The sequence below is a fragment of the Abramis brama genome (genome assembly GCF_963993115.1).
Source record: "Abramis brama genome assembly, chromosome: 22".
Classification (NCBI taxonomy): domain Eukaryota; kingdom Metazoa; phylum Chordata; class Actinopteri; order Cypriniformes; family Leuciscidae; genus Abramis; species Abramis brama.
The window spans coordinates 18,106,349-18,119,433 of record NC_139984.1 but is presented as its reverse complement, the minus strand read 5'-3'; the positions used below and the strand labels follow the sequence as shown (position 1 = coordinate 18,119,433).

The window sequence follows — 13,085 nt, the reverse complement described above, 5'->3', positions numbered from 1 at the left end:
TTCAACTACAGCAAAAGACATGCAAGTGCAACTATGTAGCCAGTGAAGACAGCTGATTCAGGGGTTAATGGAAAGTATCTACATCAAATATGAAAGGCAGAGGGGAGGAAAAAACAAGAAAAGTAAAAGAAACACATTACCTGCATTTTCTCAATCATTTCAAATAAATCAGTAGTCTGGAAGAAAGGAGAGGAGATGAGATGAAATGAGATGAAATGAGTTCAGAGTTGACCCCTAGATTACATTCTCAGGATGTGAGAGGGGTGTGGCTGGCTGACAACACACAGGACACACTGCAGTGCCGGATACACACACCTAATGAAAATATCTCATATATCTCTCATCATTTAAAGGAACACTCCAACTTTTTGGGACTTTAGCTTATTCACTGTATCCCCTAGAGTTAGATGAGTCCATACATACCCTTTTCATCTCCGTGCGTGCTGTAACTGACGCACCCACCGCTAGCCTAGCTTAGCACAAAGACTTGAGGTAAACGGCTCCAGCTAGCATACTGCTTCCAATAAGTGACAAAATAACGCCAACATTTTCCTATTTACATGTTGTGATTTGTATAGTCACAGTGTGTACAAATAACAAGGTCAAATGAGACACAGCCATCTTCTAACCGTAAACATACTGGGAACTATATTCTCAGAAGGCGAAGCACTGCTACTTCGGCGGAGTGATTTTGGAGTAAATCACTCCGCCGAAGTAGCAGTGCTTCACCTTCTGAGAATATAGTTCCCAGTATGTAAAGCTAGGCTAGGCTAGCGGTGGGTGCGTCAGACAGAGTTACGGCACGCACGGAGATGAGAAGGGTATGTATGGACTTATATAACTCTGTGGGACACGGTGAATAAGCTAAAGTCCCAAAAAGTCGGCGTGTTCCTTTAAAGTACTCAGACTGCAGCCATACTCCTACTTACAACAAACTGCATTTTATTAGCCATTTTATTTTAATGGGATGGAAAGTTTTTTCCACATAATACAGATTTTAAAGTGCCCCTATTATGCTTTTTCAGAAATTACATTTCATGTACTGTGTAATGTACAGTAGCTGTTTGTGAATATAAAAGGGCTGCAAACTTTTAAAATTCAAAGTGAACAATAAATGGAGTTATTGTCTCCCAAAGGAGAGAACTGATTCTGAACTGCCCGAAACGAGTCGTCAGTAATTCCTACATCATTTTCTAACAATTTGCATAATGCTAGCCTATGGTCTTTATTGCATGCCCACAAACTATGACCCGCTACTTTGACCCGCTCTCAAACACTGTAGTTGTAGCTGGGGCCTGGAAGAGTTTGGTTTGTGTTGTTTACATTTTGAGAAGACGCTGTTTTCTGCACTGTGAGAGCAAATCCACTTTGCATGCACTTCCAAAGGATGAGGACTCGGGCTCGAACTGATATGATCAAACCGACAACATTGTTACTGTTCGTATCTCTGTGCATACAAGTGCTGAGGAAGCTCCAGAGCTGAAATTCAGATATGGTAATGGTCATTTTGTTTCGGACATACACTGTAAGCTGTAGACCAGTCACAACAGACTGGGCCATCTGACCAATCAGAGCAGAGTAGGCTCTCAGAAAAGACGGATTTAGAGAGACCGAATCCTTGTTTGAACCATTACACTGCAAGAAAAGAGGTGATAATGCAATGTATAGTATGATAAATTAAAGTGTTTTTTTGATCTTGGATGCCTGTAGACATATTGTAGGAGACCTCCAAAACTAAATTAGGAACCTTTAAAATAGGGGCACTTTAACACTAACACAACCTTCTTTAGGAGTATGAAAGTGTTTTTGGATCCTTCCATGATTTATTACGGCCAAGTACATTCAATATTGGCTGGTGGCAATATTAGTTTTGGCCTAACTCATGCAGAATACAGTGGAACTGGCATTTCCTCTTTAGCCCAATGGCAGCATGATTTTTAGATGGAGAAAATGTATAGAGATATATAACTAATTCAACAGCTCTCATATTTGAAAAAAAAAGCTTATAGCTGATTGTCTTTGTAGCTATGAAGTTTATTATAATTGCATAAAAATATAATTGGTTATAATTGGCTGCTGTAGTAGTTTGTAATCATTTCCCATGTGCATATGCCAATTAGCAATATGACACAGAAGCAGAAATTATTGAAATTCATGGCACATGTGTAATATTTAACTTCTACATCTCAAATGCACTTGTTTTGTTTCCTAAAACTTCTAATTATTCATTTTGACTGATTCTCACAAGCATTACCATGTTCTTATCTACTGACAGCTGATGTGACTCTAGTGAGCTTATTCTAGCCTGGAGAACTTCCAAGACACAGACAGTAGAGTTCTGTCCAGCCTTTGGGACGGACCCAAAGACAACATGAACGTGAGTGGAAACAATTATCTTCGAGATTGTAGACTGGATGAATTTCTCACAGTCTTGAACAAATACTTTGTGTCCTGCAGCACATTGTTGAGTACATTGTGTGAGTCCTCCACCATCGGCAAACAAACCCTACAGCTGTCTTGAAAACAAACTTCAAGAAACTGAACCACGTCAGGTGAAATACCACTGACACGAGGTCAGAAGAGTCCTGCACCACAAACACATTACCAAAGGGCCTCTTTAGCCAAATGACTAACCAAACACCAGATAGTAAAGTCATTTTATAATACTACTAAACTCTGAATCATGTGCACTTTATGGTACACAGTAATTAGTATCCTCCCTAAACAAACATCCACAGATGAACAAACACCTACTGGATTACAGAAATATTATAAATATAATGAAATGATATAATACAATATAATATTGTTATATATATATATATATATTACATATATTAACCTGCACTGCAACATAGGGGGAAAAACATTTAATCTTTTGAATCATATAGCAGATGTATGGATGTGAGGACCGTTTTAAAAAGGCAAAATCCATTTGATCTTGAGATAAAAAGGTAACTGAATATGACGGACAGTGATTAGCCTTGAAAAAATAAATCTGCAGCAAAATTATAGTGCATGCCAGTTTGCACTGATAGCAGCTCTGTCAGTGATGGGAGAAAATCCATTTTCTCTTTTCTTGCTTGCATTAAAAATTGCTGCACAAGGAAAAGGAAAACCTTTGATATTTTTCTGTGAGAACATGCAAATGTGTCAGGTAAGCATGAAATATATCCTGAGATGCCAGAACTTGCACAAATCAAATATATCCTGCTCTCTTCACACTCATAATAAATTATTAAAAGTAAAATTATTTATTTTACAGTTGACTTGCTGTTGGTTTTAGCAATATTTTGCTGCACAGAATTAACTATTAAGAATAATTTTGTTCAAATTCTACTTTTCCCCCAGTGTGTGCTGAACTCAAACACTGTTGAAAAAACAGATCTTAACCTCCCAGCATATATCCAATGTAATATTTTTGTTTAGACTGCAGATTTCGCATACTTACTCCATCAGGTCTTTTCCAGTGAGTAACTGTCACTTGCAGTGGGCTGAGCTGTGCATTCTGACTTTTAGCCATTTTTAAAAAAGTAAAATCCAAAACCTCTATTTGAAATTTTCTACGTCAAAAAGCAAAATATGGTGTGGAGGCTGCAAAGCTACAAAGTCCTCTGTCCTCAGAAGTGACGAGAAACATTCAGCCCAGAGAGCTCCAGCAGGTTCCATGTCAATAAAGTGAGAAAACTCCAGCAGGGCAGCACTAGACTGCAGTGTGTACTCTGGGAGGTGCGTGCATGTCTGTAACCTGAAGTCTAATTGTGTATTTAAGCATTAAGATCCTTTAACTCCAGGTGCTCTGGAGTCTTTCCTCTCTCAGGGTTGAGTTGTGGAAGAGACGTTGCATACCTACAGAATTAGCTTTCTCTCCGTCTTGTACTTTTTCTTTCTGTCACTGGGAGGGGTTCAGGATAAAACTGAGCTGAGCTTGGATCTTTTCTCTTTCAGTCAGACAAGCCTGAGCAGAGTCGAACTGACTCGTCAACTCTGTTCCAAAACCTAGTGCAACATTGTAACCAGGGTTTGAAATGAATACCCGCCAACCTGCCAAATGTATGAAACAATCAGTCGTGGTGTGTAACACGTATTAACTTACTAGCCAATTTGGCGGGTTATGATTAGTAAATTATGTCCTCCAACCAGGAGCATCTTACATTAGCATAACAAAGCGTAAAGGGCGCACATTGGATGAGAAGCATCATGTCTTTAAAGGACACCTATTATGCCCCTTTTTACAAGATGTAAAATAAGTATCTGATGTCCCGAGAGTGTGTGAAGCTTTGGCTCAAAATACCCCACAGATATTTTTTTACAGCATGTTTGCACTTTTTGGGGGTGTACAAAAACGTGTCGTTTTTGTGTGTGTATCCCTTTAAATGCAAATGAGCTGCTGCTCCCGTGAGCTGCTGCTCCTAAAATCAAATGAGCTGCTGCTCCTAAAATCAAATGAGCTGCTGCTCCTAAAATCAGGGGGAAATAATGAAATGGTGAATAATACTTATGTAGGAGCACCTAATCCTGATTGTAAGCCTATATTTCACATAAACTGTAAACCTATCCCTCAAATCTGATGGTTGATTAGAATGTTGTTCCAGGATCAACAAAGATTCTGGAACATGTTGCACTCGGTGAAATCACGTTCACCTGTCAATACAGTTAATTCAGTACACAGACTTTTGTGAGGAAACAGTTGATCAATGTTGACATTTTCTCTTTGTGCACAGGTTTGTGCCACATTATCAAACTAAAAATTGTTCTTCTGATCTCAGAATAGTTTATAAAGGTCAAGACATGATATTGGCTAAAGTGAAGTAATGCCTAGGTGATCAAAATGCAGAGGCCACCCTTATAGCTAATTTGACTGCTGAGTCTTGGGACAAAATCTCAATTAAAGCACGCTGTCTAAGTGTGCAATCAGTATAGGCTTGCCAGAAAAGTATGATGAACGATGTCTCAGAGAGTGTAAAGGAGAGATGCGAGACTGACGGCTTATTATGTCAGCGGCATAATAATTCACTTATTTGAGTGAATTGTCCCGTTTAAACTCTGATCGACACTTTTAACACTTCAACTCTTTAACACTTCAACTCTGTTTGGAGATTTCAGCAGAGCCTGCCCAATGATCATTAATGACTTTCGCCTGAAAAGCAATTCACAACATTTCCAGGAACCACTGATACACTAAAATATTTGATCTATTTAAAATTTAACAACCTTGTTTGATCAGTAACTGATCCAAAGGCAGATGCCGTCTCTGCCGCTAGTACCATTTTTGACGTGGTACAAAAACTACAGTCGATATCACCGGAAGCGCCGAGTTTGTTATTGGGTGATTTTAACCATGTGTCACTGAAAAAAGCACTTCCACATTACTATCAATACGTCACTTGTCCAACCAGACGGAATAAAACACTTGATCTGTGTTATGGAACAGTAAAGGACGCCTTCAAATCACTTCCATTACCTCCTTTGGGCTCGGCTGATCACAACTGTGTGTTTTTACTGCCCACCTATAAGACTGTCTTAAGGAGAGAGAAGGTGCAAACTAAGGATGTAAAGGTGTGGACTGAGGACTCCGTGCTCTGTTTACAAGAGTGTTATGATTGCACGGACTGGAATATGTTTAAAGAAAGCTGTGGTGATGACTTGGATGAACTTACTGATGTGACCTGTTCCTATGTTTCTTTTTGTAGAGATATGATAATCCCTAGTAAGACAGTCAAAATCTACCCAAATAACAAACCATGGGTGACCAAATCTGTTAAATCCAGTATAGAATATAAGAGACGGGTCTTTAAATTAGATGAATTTACTGATTTACAAAAAGTAGAAATCTTAAAGGCAAAAAATAATTATAAAGTGCGATTAGAGAGTCAGATGGCTGATAATAAATTGGGTTTGGCCTGGTCCAGTATGAAAGCTATATTAGGTTATGGTAGTTCAAAGCACAATAATGATGTCATCTTGGATGGATACAATTCGAAATTTGAATTTGCAAATGCCTTGAATATGTTTTATAATCGTTTTGATACATCTGTTTTTAGTGAGGAACTCTAGGATTTGCGTCACAAACTTGAGGATAGCCAGCATTTTTGTATAGACCAAAAGGAGGTCGAAAGGGCCTTTTCTTCAGTTAGAGTAAATAAGAGTTATGGGCCTGATAATATCTGTGGCCGGGTACTCAAGTCTTGTGCAAAAGAGTTGAGTCCTGTATTTCAGTATATTTTTAATGAGTCCTTGAGAGTACAGCATGTTCCAAAGGTGTGGAAGGATGCAATGATTGTCCCAGTTCCGAAAGCTAGTTGTCCAAAGACATTAAATGATTTAAGACCAGTGGCTCTTACATCTATTTGAATGAAAATTTTTGAAAGATTTGTGAGATCTGAAATATTAAAGACGACTGAGTGTTTATTAGACCCAATGCAGTTCGCTTATAGATCAAAAAGAGGTGTAGAGGATGCAACGGTCACCTTGATACATCTGCTTTTGAAACATCTGGAGGGGAAGGGGTCTCATGCAAGGCTTCTATTTGTAGATTTTTCCTCTGCGTTTAATACAATTCAACCTCACATCCTAGTAAGTAGACTTTTAGAACAGTTCAAACTGAGTAATAATTTAGTCGGATGGATTTTAGATTTTTTAACTGAGAGAACACAAAGAGTGAAAATAAATAACACAATTTCTGCACAGGTTACTTCCTCCACTGGTTCACCACAAGGATGTGTACTTTCTCCATTACTGTTTATTCTTTACACAAATATGTGCCAAAGTCAATTGGAAAATCGTGTTGTTTTGAAGTACGCAGACGATACTGTAATTGTCAGTTTGCTTCAAAATAATGAGAATAGTCATGGACCTATTATTAATGACTTTGTTGAGTGGTGTGAGGAGTCTCACCTTCATTTAAATATACTGAAGACCAAGGATATGGTTATTGATTTCAGAAAGAATGTCTATATGCATGAAGTCACATGCATTAAGGGTGAAACAGTGGAGTGTGTGCAGTCTTACAAATATCTTGGGACAATCATTGATTCAAAGTTGAGTTTTGAAGCCAACTGTGAAACGGTGTGTAAAAATGGGCATCAACGTCTGTTCTTTTTAAGGAAACTGTGTAAATTTCAAATTGAGAAAACACTGTTGAGTATGTTTTATCGTGCTTTTATTGAAGCCGTACTTTCTTTTTCACTGGTATCTTGGTACGGGAACTTAACTTTAAAGAGCCGGAACTCTATCAACCAGATCGTGAAATGGTCCAGTAGGTTGATTGGCGAACCACTACTGAACCCAGCATCGCTGTATACCAGGCAGGTACAGCGCATGGGTATTTCAATTCTGAGTGACCAGCTGCATCCGCTGTATTATGAGTTCCAGTGTCTGCCGTCCAATCGACGGTTTAGAGTACTGCGGTGTACAACCAAACGATACAAAAACAGCTTTGTTCCAGTAGTGATTAATTTTATGAATAGTACTAAGATGGAGTGAATTGTTTTAGTGGCTTGTTCTGTTTGTATGGTGTTTATCGTTTATATGTTTGAGAAACTGCCTAAACTTGTTCTCTGGAACTTAATTTACCTACGGGTACAAATAAAGGAACTCTGACTCTGACTCTGACTCTGACTCTAACTGCCTTTTTATAATCAAAAGTAATACTGACTTTGCATTGGAACAACATGTTCTAAAAAGACTAAGATCATGAATATATTAATTAGTATACATTGTAAGCTAATCTTCTCGCATAGCTTGGACTCACTGAAGATGCTGAATAATCATATATTTTACAATAAATTGTCCAATCTTTAATTAATTGTACAAAAGTTATAAATAGCTCAAATATACCCAGAAATAAATCTTTGTTATTGTATGGCTATGCAAACAGATGAATCAGCACATTTGGGTTGAACTATAGTGACTTACTGTTGAGATTAAAGTGAGTAGAAGATTTTTCCAAAATGTTCTGAGGAAAAAAAAATTTTTCATAGTTATTTATGATTCATGCCAACCTGCCAGACAGAACTGGCAGTCTATTCTAATAAAGCTTAAAGTCAGTGAGTGGATTTGGAAAAGGAAATGCCTCCAGGGATCAGCAGAAATGAACAAATCTATTTAACTGGTCTTAAAGAGACATTGTGACTACATTTTAAAAGAAATGATAAAGAGCTGGTATGGTTATCTCTGTTTTAGCCTCAGCCAAATAACAACAAAAATATACCAATGGATTTTTTTTTTTTAATTAAAAGATAGACAAATAATCAGACCAACATTTTTCTTGCACAACAAATCAGCAAAAATTATAATGATTTCTGAAGGATCATGTGTCACACTTTAGATTATGGTCCAATTCTCACTATTAACAAACTATTAACTACAATGTTTGCCTCAATAAACTCCTAATTACTGCTTATTAATAGTTAGAAAGACAGTTGTTAAATTTAGTTATTGGGTATAGGATTAAGGGATATAGAATATGGTCATGCAGAATAAGGCATTAATATGTGTTTTATAAGTACTAGCAAACAGCCAATGTCCTAGTAATATGCATGTTAATAAGCAACTAGTTAATAGTGAGAATTGAACCCTAAACTAAAGTGTTACCGAATCATGTGACACAGAAGACTCGAGTAATGATGCAGAAAATTCAGCTTTGTCATCACAAATTACATTTTAAAATGTATTAAAATAGAAAACAATTACTTTAATATGTAGTAATATTTTGCAATTACTGTTTTTTTCTGTATTTTTGATTAAATAAATAAAACCTGGGTAAGCTCTAAACTTCTTTCCAAACTTTCGCCACTTTATACACAGAATGTCATTGCATTATATAACAAAATATCAAAGCAATGGCATTTCTTTTTTGAACATGATAGTGCAAATACACTTCAATCAAAATAAGCTTTTAGGTTACATTCCAAAAGATAATGATAAAATGTTCAAAATGATAATGAAGATAAAAATTTATCAGAAACTTTCTGGTTACAACTATTGATCACGTGATTTGCTTGTAAAAGCAAATATGGCTCTGAAAATTGAAGTTAGTCTGAATGTAGCTGAAGTGTCCAAATACATTTTGTGGCCACTGTTTCTTGAGGAGAAAGTTCTTTTTCTTTTTTTAAAAGTCATATCTGCACAAGGGGTGATCAAAGTGGACTTCACTGAAACTTTGTTTGACAAACATGAGGAGAAAAATCTCCTGTCTTTCAACAGAGCTCAGAGAGAGAAAGGCATACTGATGGGCTTACTGGACTGATGCACAAGGATGTCAGAGGCATTATCTCCACTGTGAAATCAGGCCAATCCTTAATTAATAATCCCCTTCATGTGATTCTCTAGTCAGTCTCTCTCTCTCTGTCCTGTCCATGACCATCCTCAGCTCAGCACAAATTAAACTAAATTAATCTAACTTTAGAAGATGCTGCTATTAGACTAGCAGAAAAGCAGTGCTTCTCTCCAGAGCAGCTCACTATCTTCTCAAGCGGTGTCACAGGCCTGTATGGATACATAGGATCTTGTTTTTTTTATATATATATTTTTGGGGCTTTTCAACGTTTTTATGAGATTAGATAGCAAAAGGAAATTATTGGGGAAATGTGAGACAGGCACCGTGAGCACTGTAGCTTTTCCACATCATGAGTTTGTGACGTTTATTTTCATTTAGATCTTCGCAGATGCTGCCAATCATCTCAGTTATAAGTTGCTAGTGTCCATTCTCTTTACAGCAGAGGGGTGTCATATGAAAGCAGGCAGCCCCATATGCTCCTTGTTTTACAGCTGGTCTAACACACGCTAACACTGCAGGCCTTTGTTGCTACTGCGTGTTATAATTTTTTGTGCTTTCGAAACAATTAAAAAAGAACGGTGAGACATTCCCATTAGTGTTCAAACAGCAGCGCCTCACAGAAGGGCGTCTCATGCCTGCAGCATGTACGTCAGAGGTGAAAAAAAGACTTGCATCTCACACTGGGTCAGAATTAGATGACACGTAAAACTAAAATCCTCTCTGACTTGGCAGTCTCTTATGTAAATGACATCAAACTGCTCAAAGCACAATCCAGTGGAAAACTGCCCTGGCTTTGCAACTATAAAGTTGCACAAACACGTCTCTTGGTGGATATTTGTAAAATTATTAAAGTCAAATATTATTTATGTGCAGGGTCCAAATTTTACTTTTTGATAAACCTGCCAAATGCAGATGAATTGGGAAAAATTAACCAAGAGAATAAGTACAAATAAGAGACAGATAATCACAAAGTAAACCCATAACCAACAGAATAAGCACAAATTAGATCTATTTATAATCTTGAATGTTCTCACAATGAGATGGAATGGAGAGCAAATTGAGACTTTTGTCTCCTGAGAAAAAGATCCCATAATTTTAGGTCAGGAGTGCCCTATTCAGAGCTTCAGAAGAGATCTCAACGATGCTGGATTTCCTGAAGATACAGTACACATGTCTGCAATCAAATGTCAGAGATTGTCAAATGTCATTCCAAACCTGTATGACTTTCTTTCTTCTGCTAAACACAAAATAAGATATTCTTAAAGGGACACTTTACCTCTGGAAAGATGAATGTGTATTTAAAATAGGTCATTTATGTAGAAGAAATGTGAAATTATTTTTGAATTTGGAGCTTTCTAGACTAAGAAAAGCCAGAAAATGTATTTTTGGCTTATGTGGATGAAAGACAACAACTCCCAGAATGCACTTGCTTCGCTGCCCTAGGAGGCCACTCCCAAGCCACGCCTACCGGTAAGAGAGGGCAGTTGACAACAACAAAGCTAAGCTACTAGCGAGTCTCCGTGATGAGTTTGCCCTGGATTTCGAGATCGCCCAAAATGTCCGGGATTCGGCTTTTGCGTTCTATAGTCGCCATTCATCATGTTTACTGTGGCGAGCAGGACGAGGCTGAGGGGCGCGGGAGAACGGCGCGAGGCCATTACTGAGACGCGCCGGTCTCGCATCTCTCACGGAGCAGCGGGAATTTTCTTAGCAATGTTAAAACGCACAACAACCGATCACTTGTTTAGAATGAATGAATTCAGTTAGATTGAAACAAAAGGTGTGCATGTAAACAATGAATGGCGACCGCAGAAAGCAAAAGCCGAATCCCGGACGTTTTGGACGATCTCGACGGCTGGACATGTCCGGGAAAAAGAGGATGGCATTGGAAATCAAACGCACTGGCACTGATCTGTGATAGGTCTGTTAGCGCATTAGGTCCAACCCCCTATGGGCGGGTTTGAAAGGGTGGGAACTAGTGCTTGTAGTCTCAACAGAAATCCCCCCCCTTACACTTCCTCCGACAATGACGCAAATGACGATTTTTGCGTCATTGTGGGAGGAAGTGTTAAGAGGTAAATACGGATTTCTCCCGTCTCAGGGGAAAATGAGAGAGTGTTGCACGACCATTCAATAGTATGACTGGGTTTCTAACAATGCAAAGCTTAATGCAAATGGGTGGAGTGTTCCTTTAAGAATGTTGGTAACCAAACAGGTTTAGTTATACTGTAAAATAATATTTTCATGATTTGTTATCACAACTTTTTATCTTTTGTCAAATCAACTTTCAGATAACACAATATTTTGAGTTTCTATTTATTAAACCAAATTCCACTGTATTAACTAAATTTTTTGATTTCGATGAACTGTTTCAAACGGGTCATAAGCCGTTTCGTTGTGACGTCAAGAAGAAACATTAGCATATTGTCCGCCCACTTATTGAGCGCGCAGACACCAGGGAAAACTTGAACCTCAAACACTACAGCTGATTCCTGTGGATACTGGATAGCATTATGTCGAGAAGACGCTGTGCTCTACAATGTGAAGGTAAAGCCAGTTTTTTTTCACTGCCCACGGACGGGCATGTGAAGAAACAGTGGTTAAAATTCATCTTTACCACGATACCACAGCAGTATAATCCTAAACTTTTGCTGTGTTCCCTTTATTTTACTGACAACTTCTTCTCAAATCTCGGAGTTCAATGCAGGATTCGCAAAACGCTTGCTCTTAAAAGATGGTGTTCAAAATACGTAGTTTTGAGTTTTATATTGTGTAGGTCTCTGTGTGGGTTTATGTTACATCAGTCATTCACGCTAGAGCTCGGCTAATGTATGCACTGTTCACCGCATGTCCACATGTTCACCGCAATAAATTAGAAAAATGCTTGGTAAATGAGTAAGTACAAGTAAAATAATCAGTTTGTTGATGGACATGCACTTGTTAATGCTGATGGTGAGGAATTACAGTTGCAACATCTCATAATGTACCTCAAACTGAGTAGTGTATCACTGAGAAACGTCCTGCTCGAGTCGTCCTTCAGGTTGAATGACTAGTTCTTCCAATGTTTCATCATCGGACTCGCGCTCGGATTGCTATGGTAAAACCGACGTCATTGTTCGTTCGTTTAGTTTACGGTGTAGGAATCCTCAGGACACACAGAGCTGACGTTGTTATGGCAATGGGTGTTTTTGTTTTCAACACGCGTGCTGTACGCGGTAGACCAATCACAACAGACTGAGCCGTCTGGCCAATCAGAGCAGAGTAGCTCACGGAAAGGAGGGATTTAGAGAGATTGATTCATCTGACGAGTCGTTTGAGAATAAATGAAAATGTGGTGATGTGCAAATGTATTTTATGAGAAAATTTAACTTTTTTTTTACCTTTGGTGCATGTAAACCTGTTGTAGGAGACTGCAAAACAACATTAGGAAACTTAAAATAGCATAATAGGGGCACTTTAAAGCAACCAGGTAGCTTACTTTTTTAAGTTACGATTTTTAAACCAACATTATTTTTTACAGTGTACCATGCATTGACTAAAAAAACCCCACAACAACACACTTTTATTTTTACAGAAAAAAGAAAGTCATACAGGTTTGGAATGATGGGGGTTAGTAATGACAGAATGTTAATTTTTGGCCAAAATTTTTTATATAAACACAACCAAGAAAATATAAACATATAACGAGCAGTAAAATTGCCTCGAAAATATGGAATGATGCTTCTTTTCCACATTCTTTTCCATTTACCATAGGGCAGACTCAAAAATTCATATGATTTTTGTTTTAAATTAATTGACTAACAAA

General features: G+C 37.9%; 1 protein-coding gene across 9 annotated transcripts in view; it reads right to left on the bottom strand.

The window, feature by feature from the left end:
• Nucleotides 1-13,085, bottom strand: part of rap1gapa (RAP1 GTPase activating protein a) — a 78,506-nt gene that overhangs the window by 31,165 nt on the left and 34,256 nt on the right. For 6 of the 9 annotated variants that reach the window (XM_084099150.1, XM_084099154.1, XM_084099151.1 and 3 more), the window contains one exon: nucleotides 141-176. The exons of the other annotated variants lie outside the window; for them this stretch is intronic. In XM_084099150.1, coding sequence (XP_083955276.1) covers nucleotides 141-176 — 36 coding nt within the window. The remainder of the gene's footprint in view (nucleotides 1-140; nucleotides 177-13,085) is intronic. 9 annotated transcript variants of the gene reach the window in all.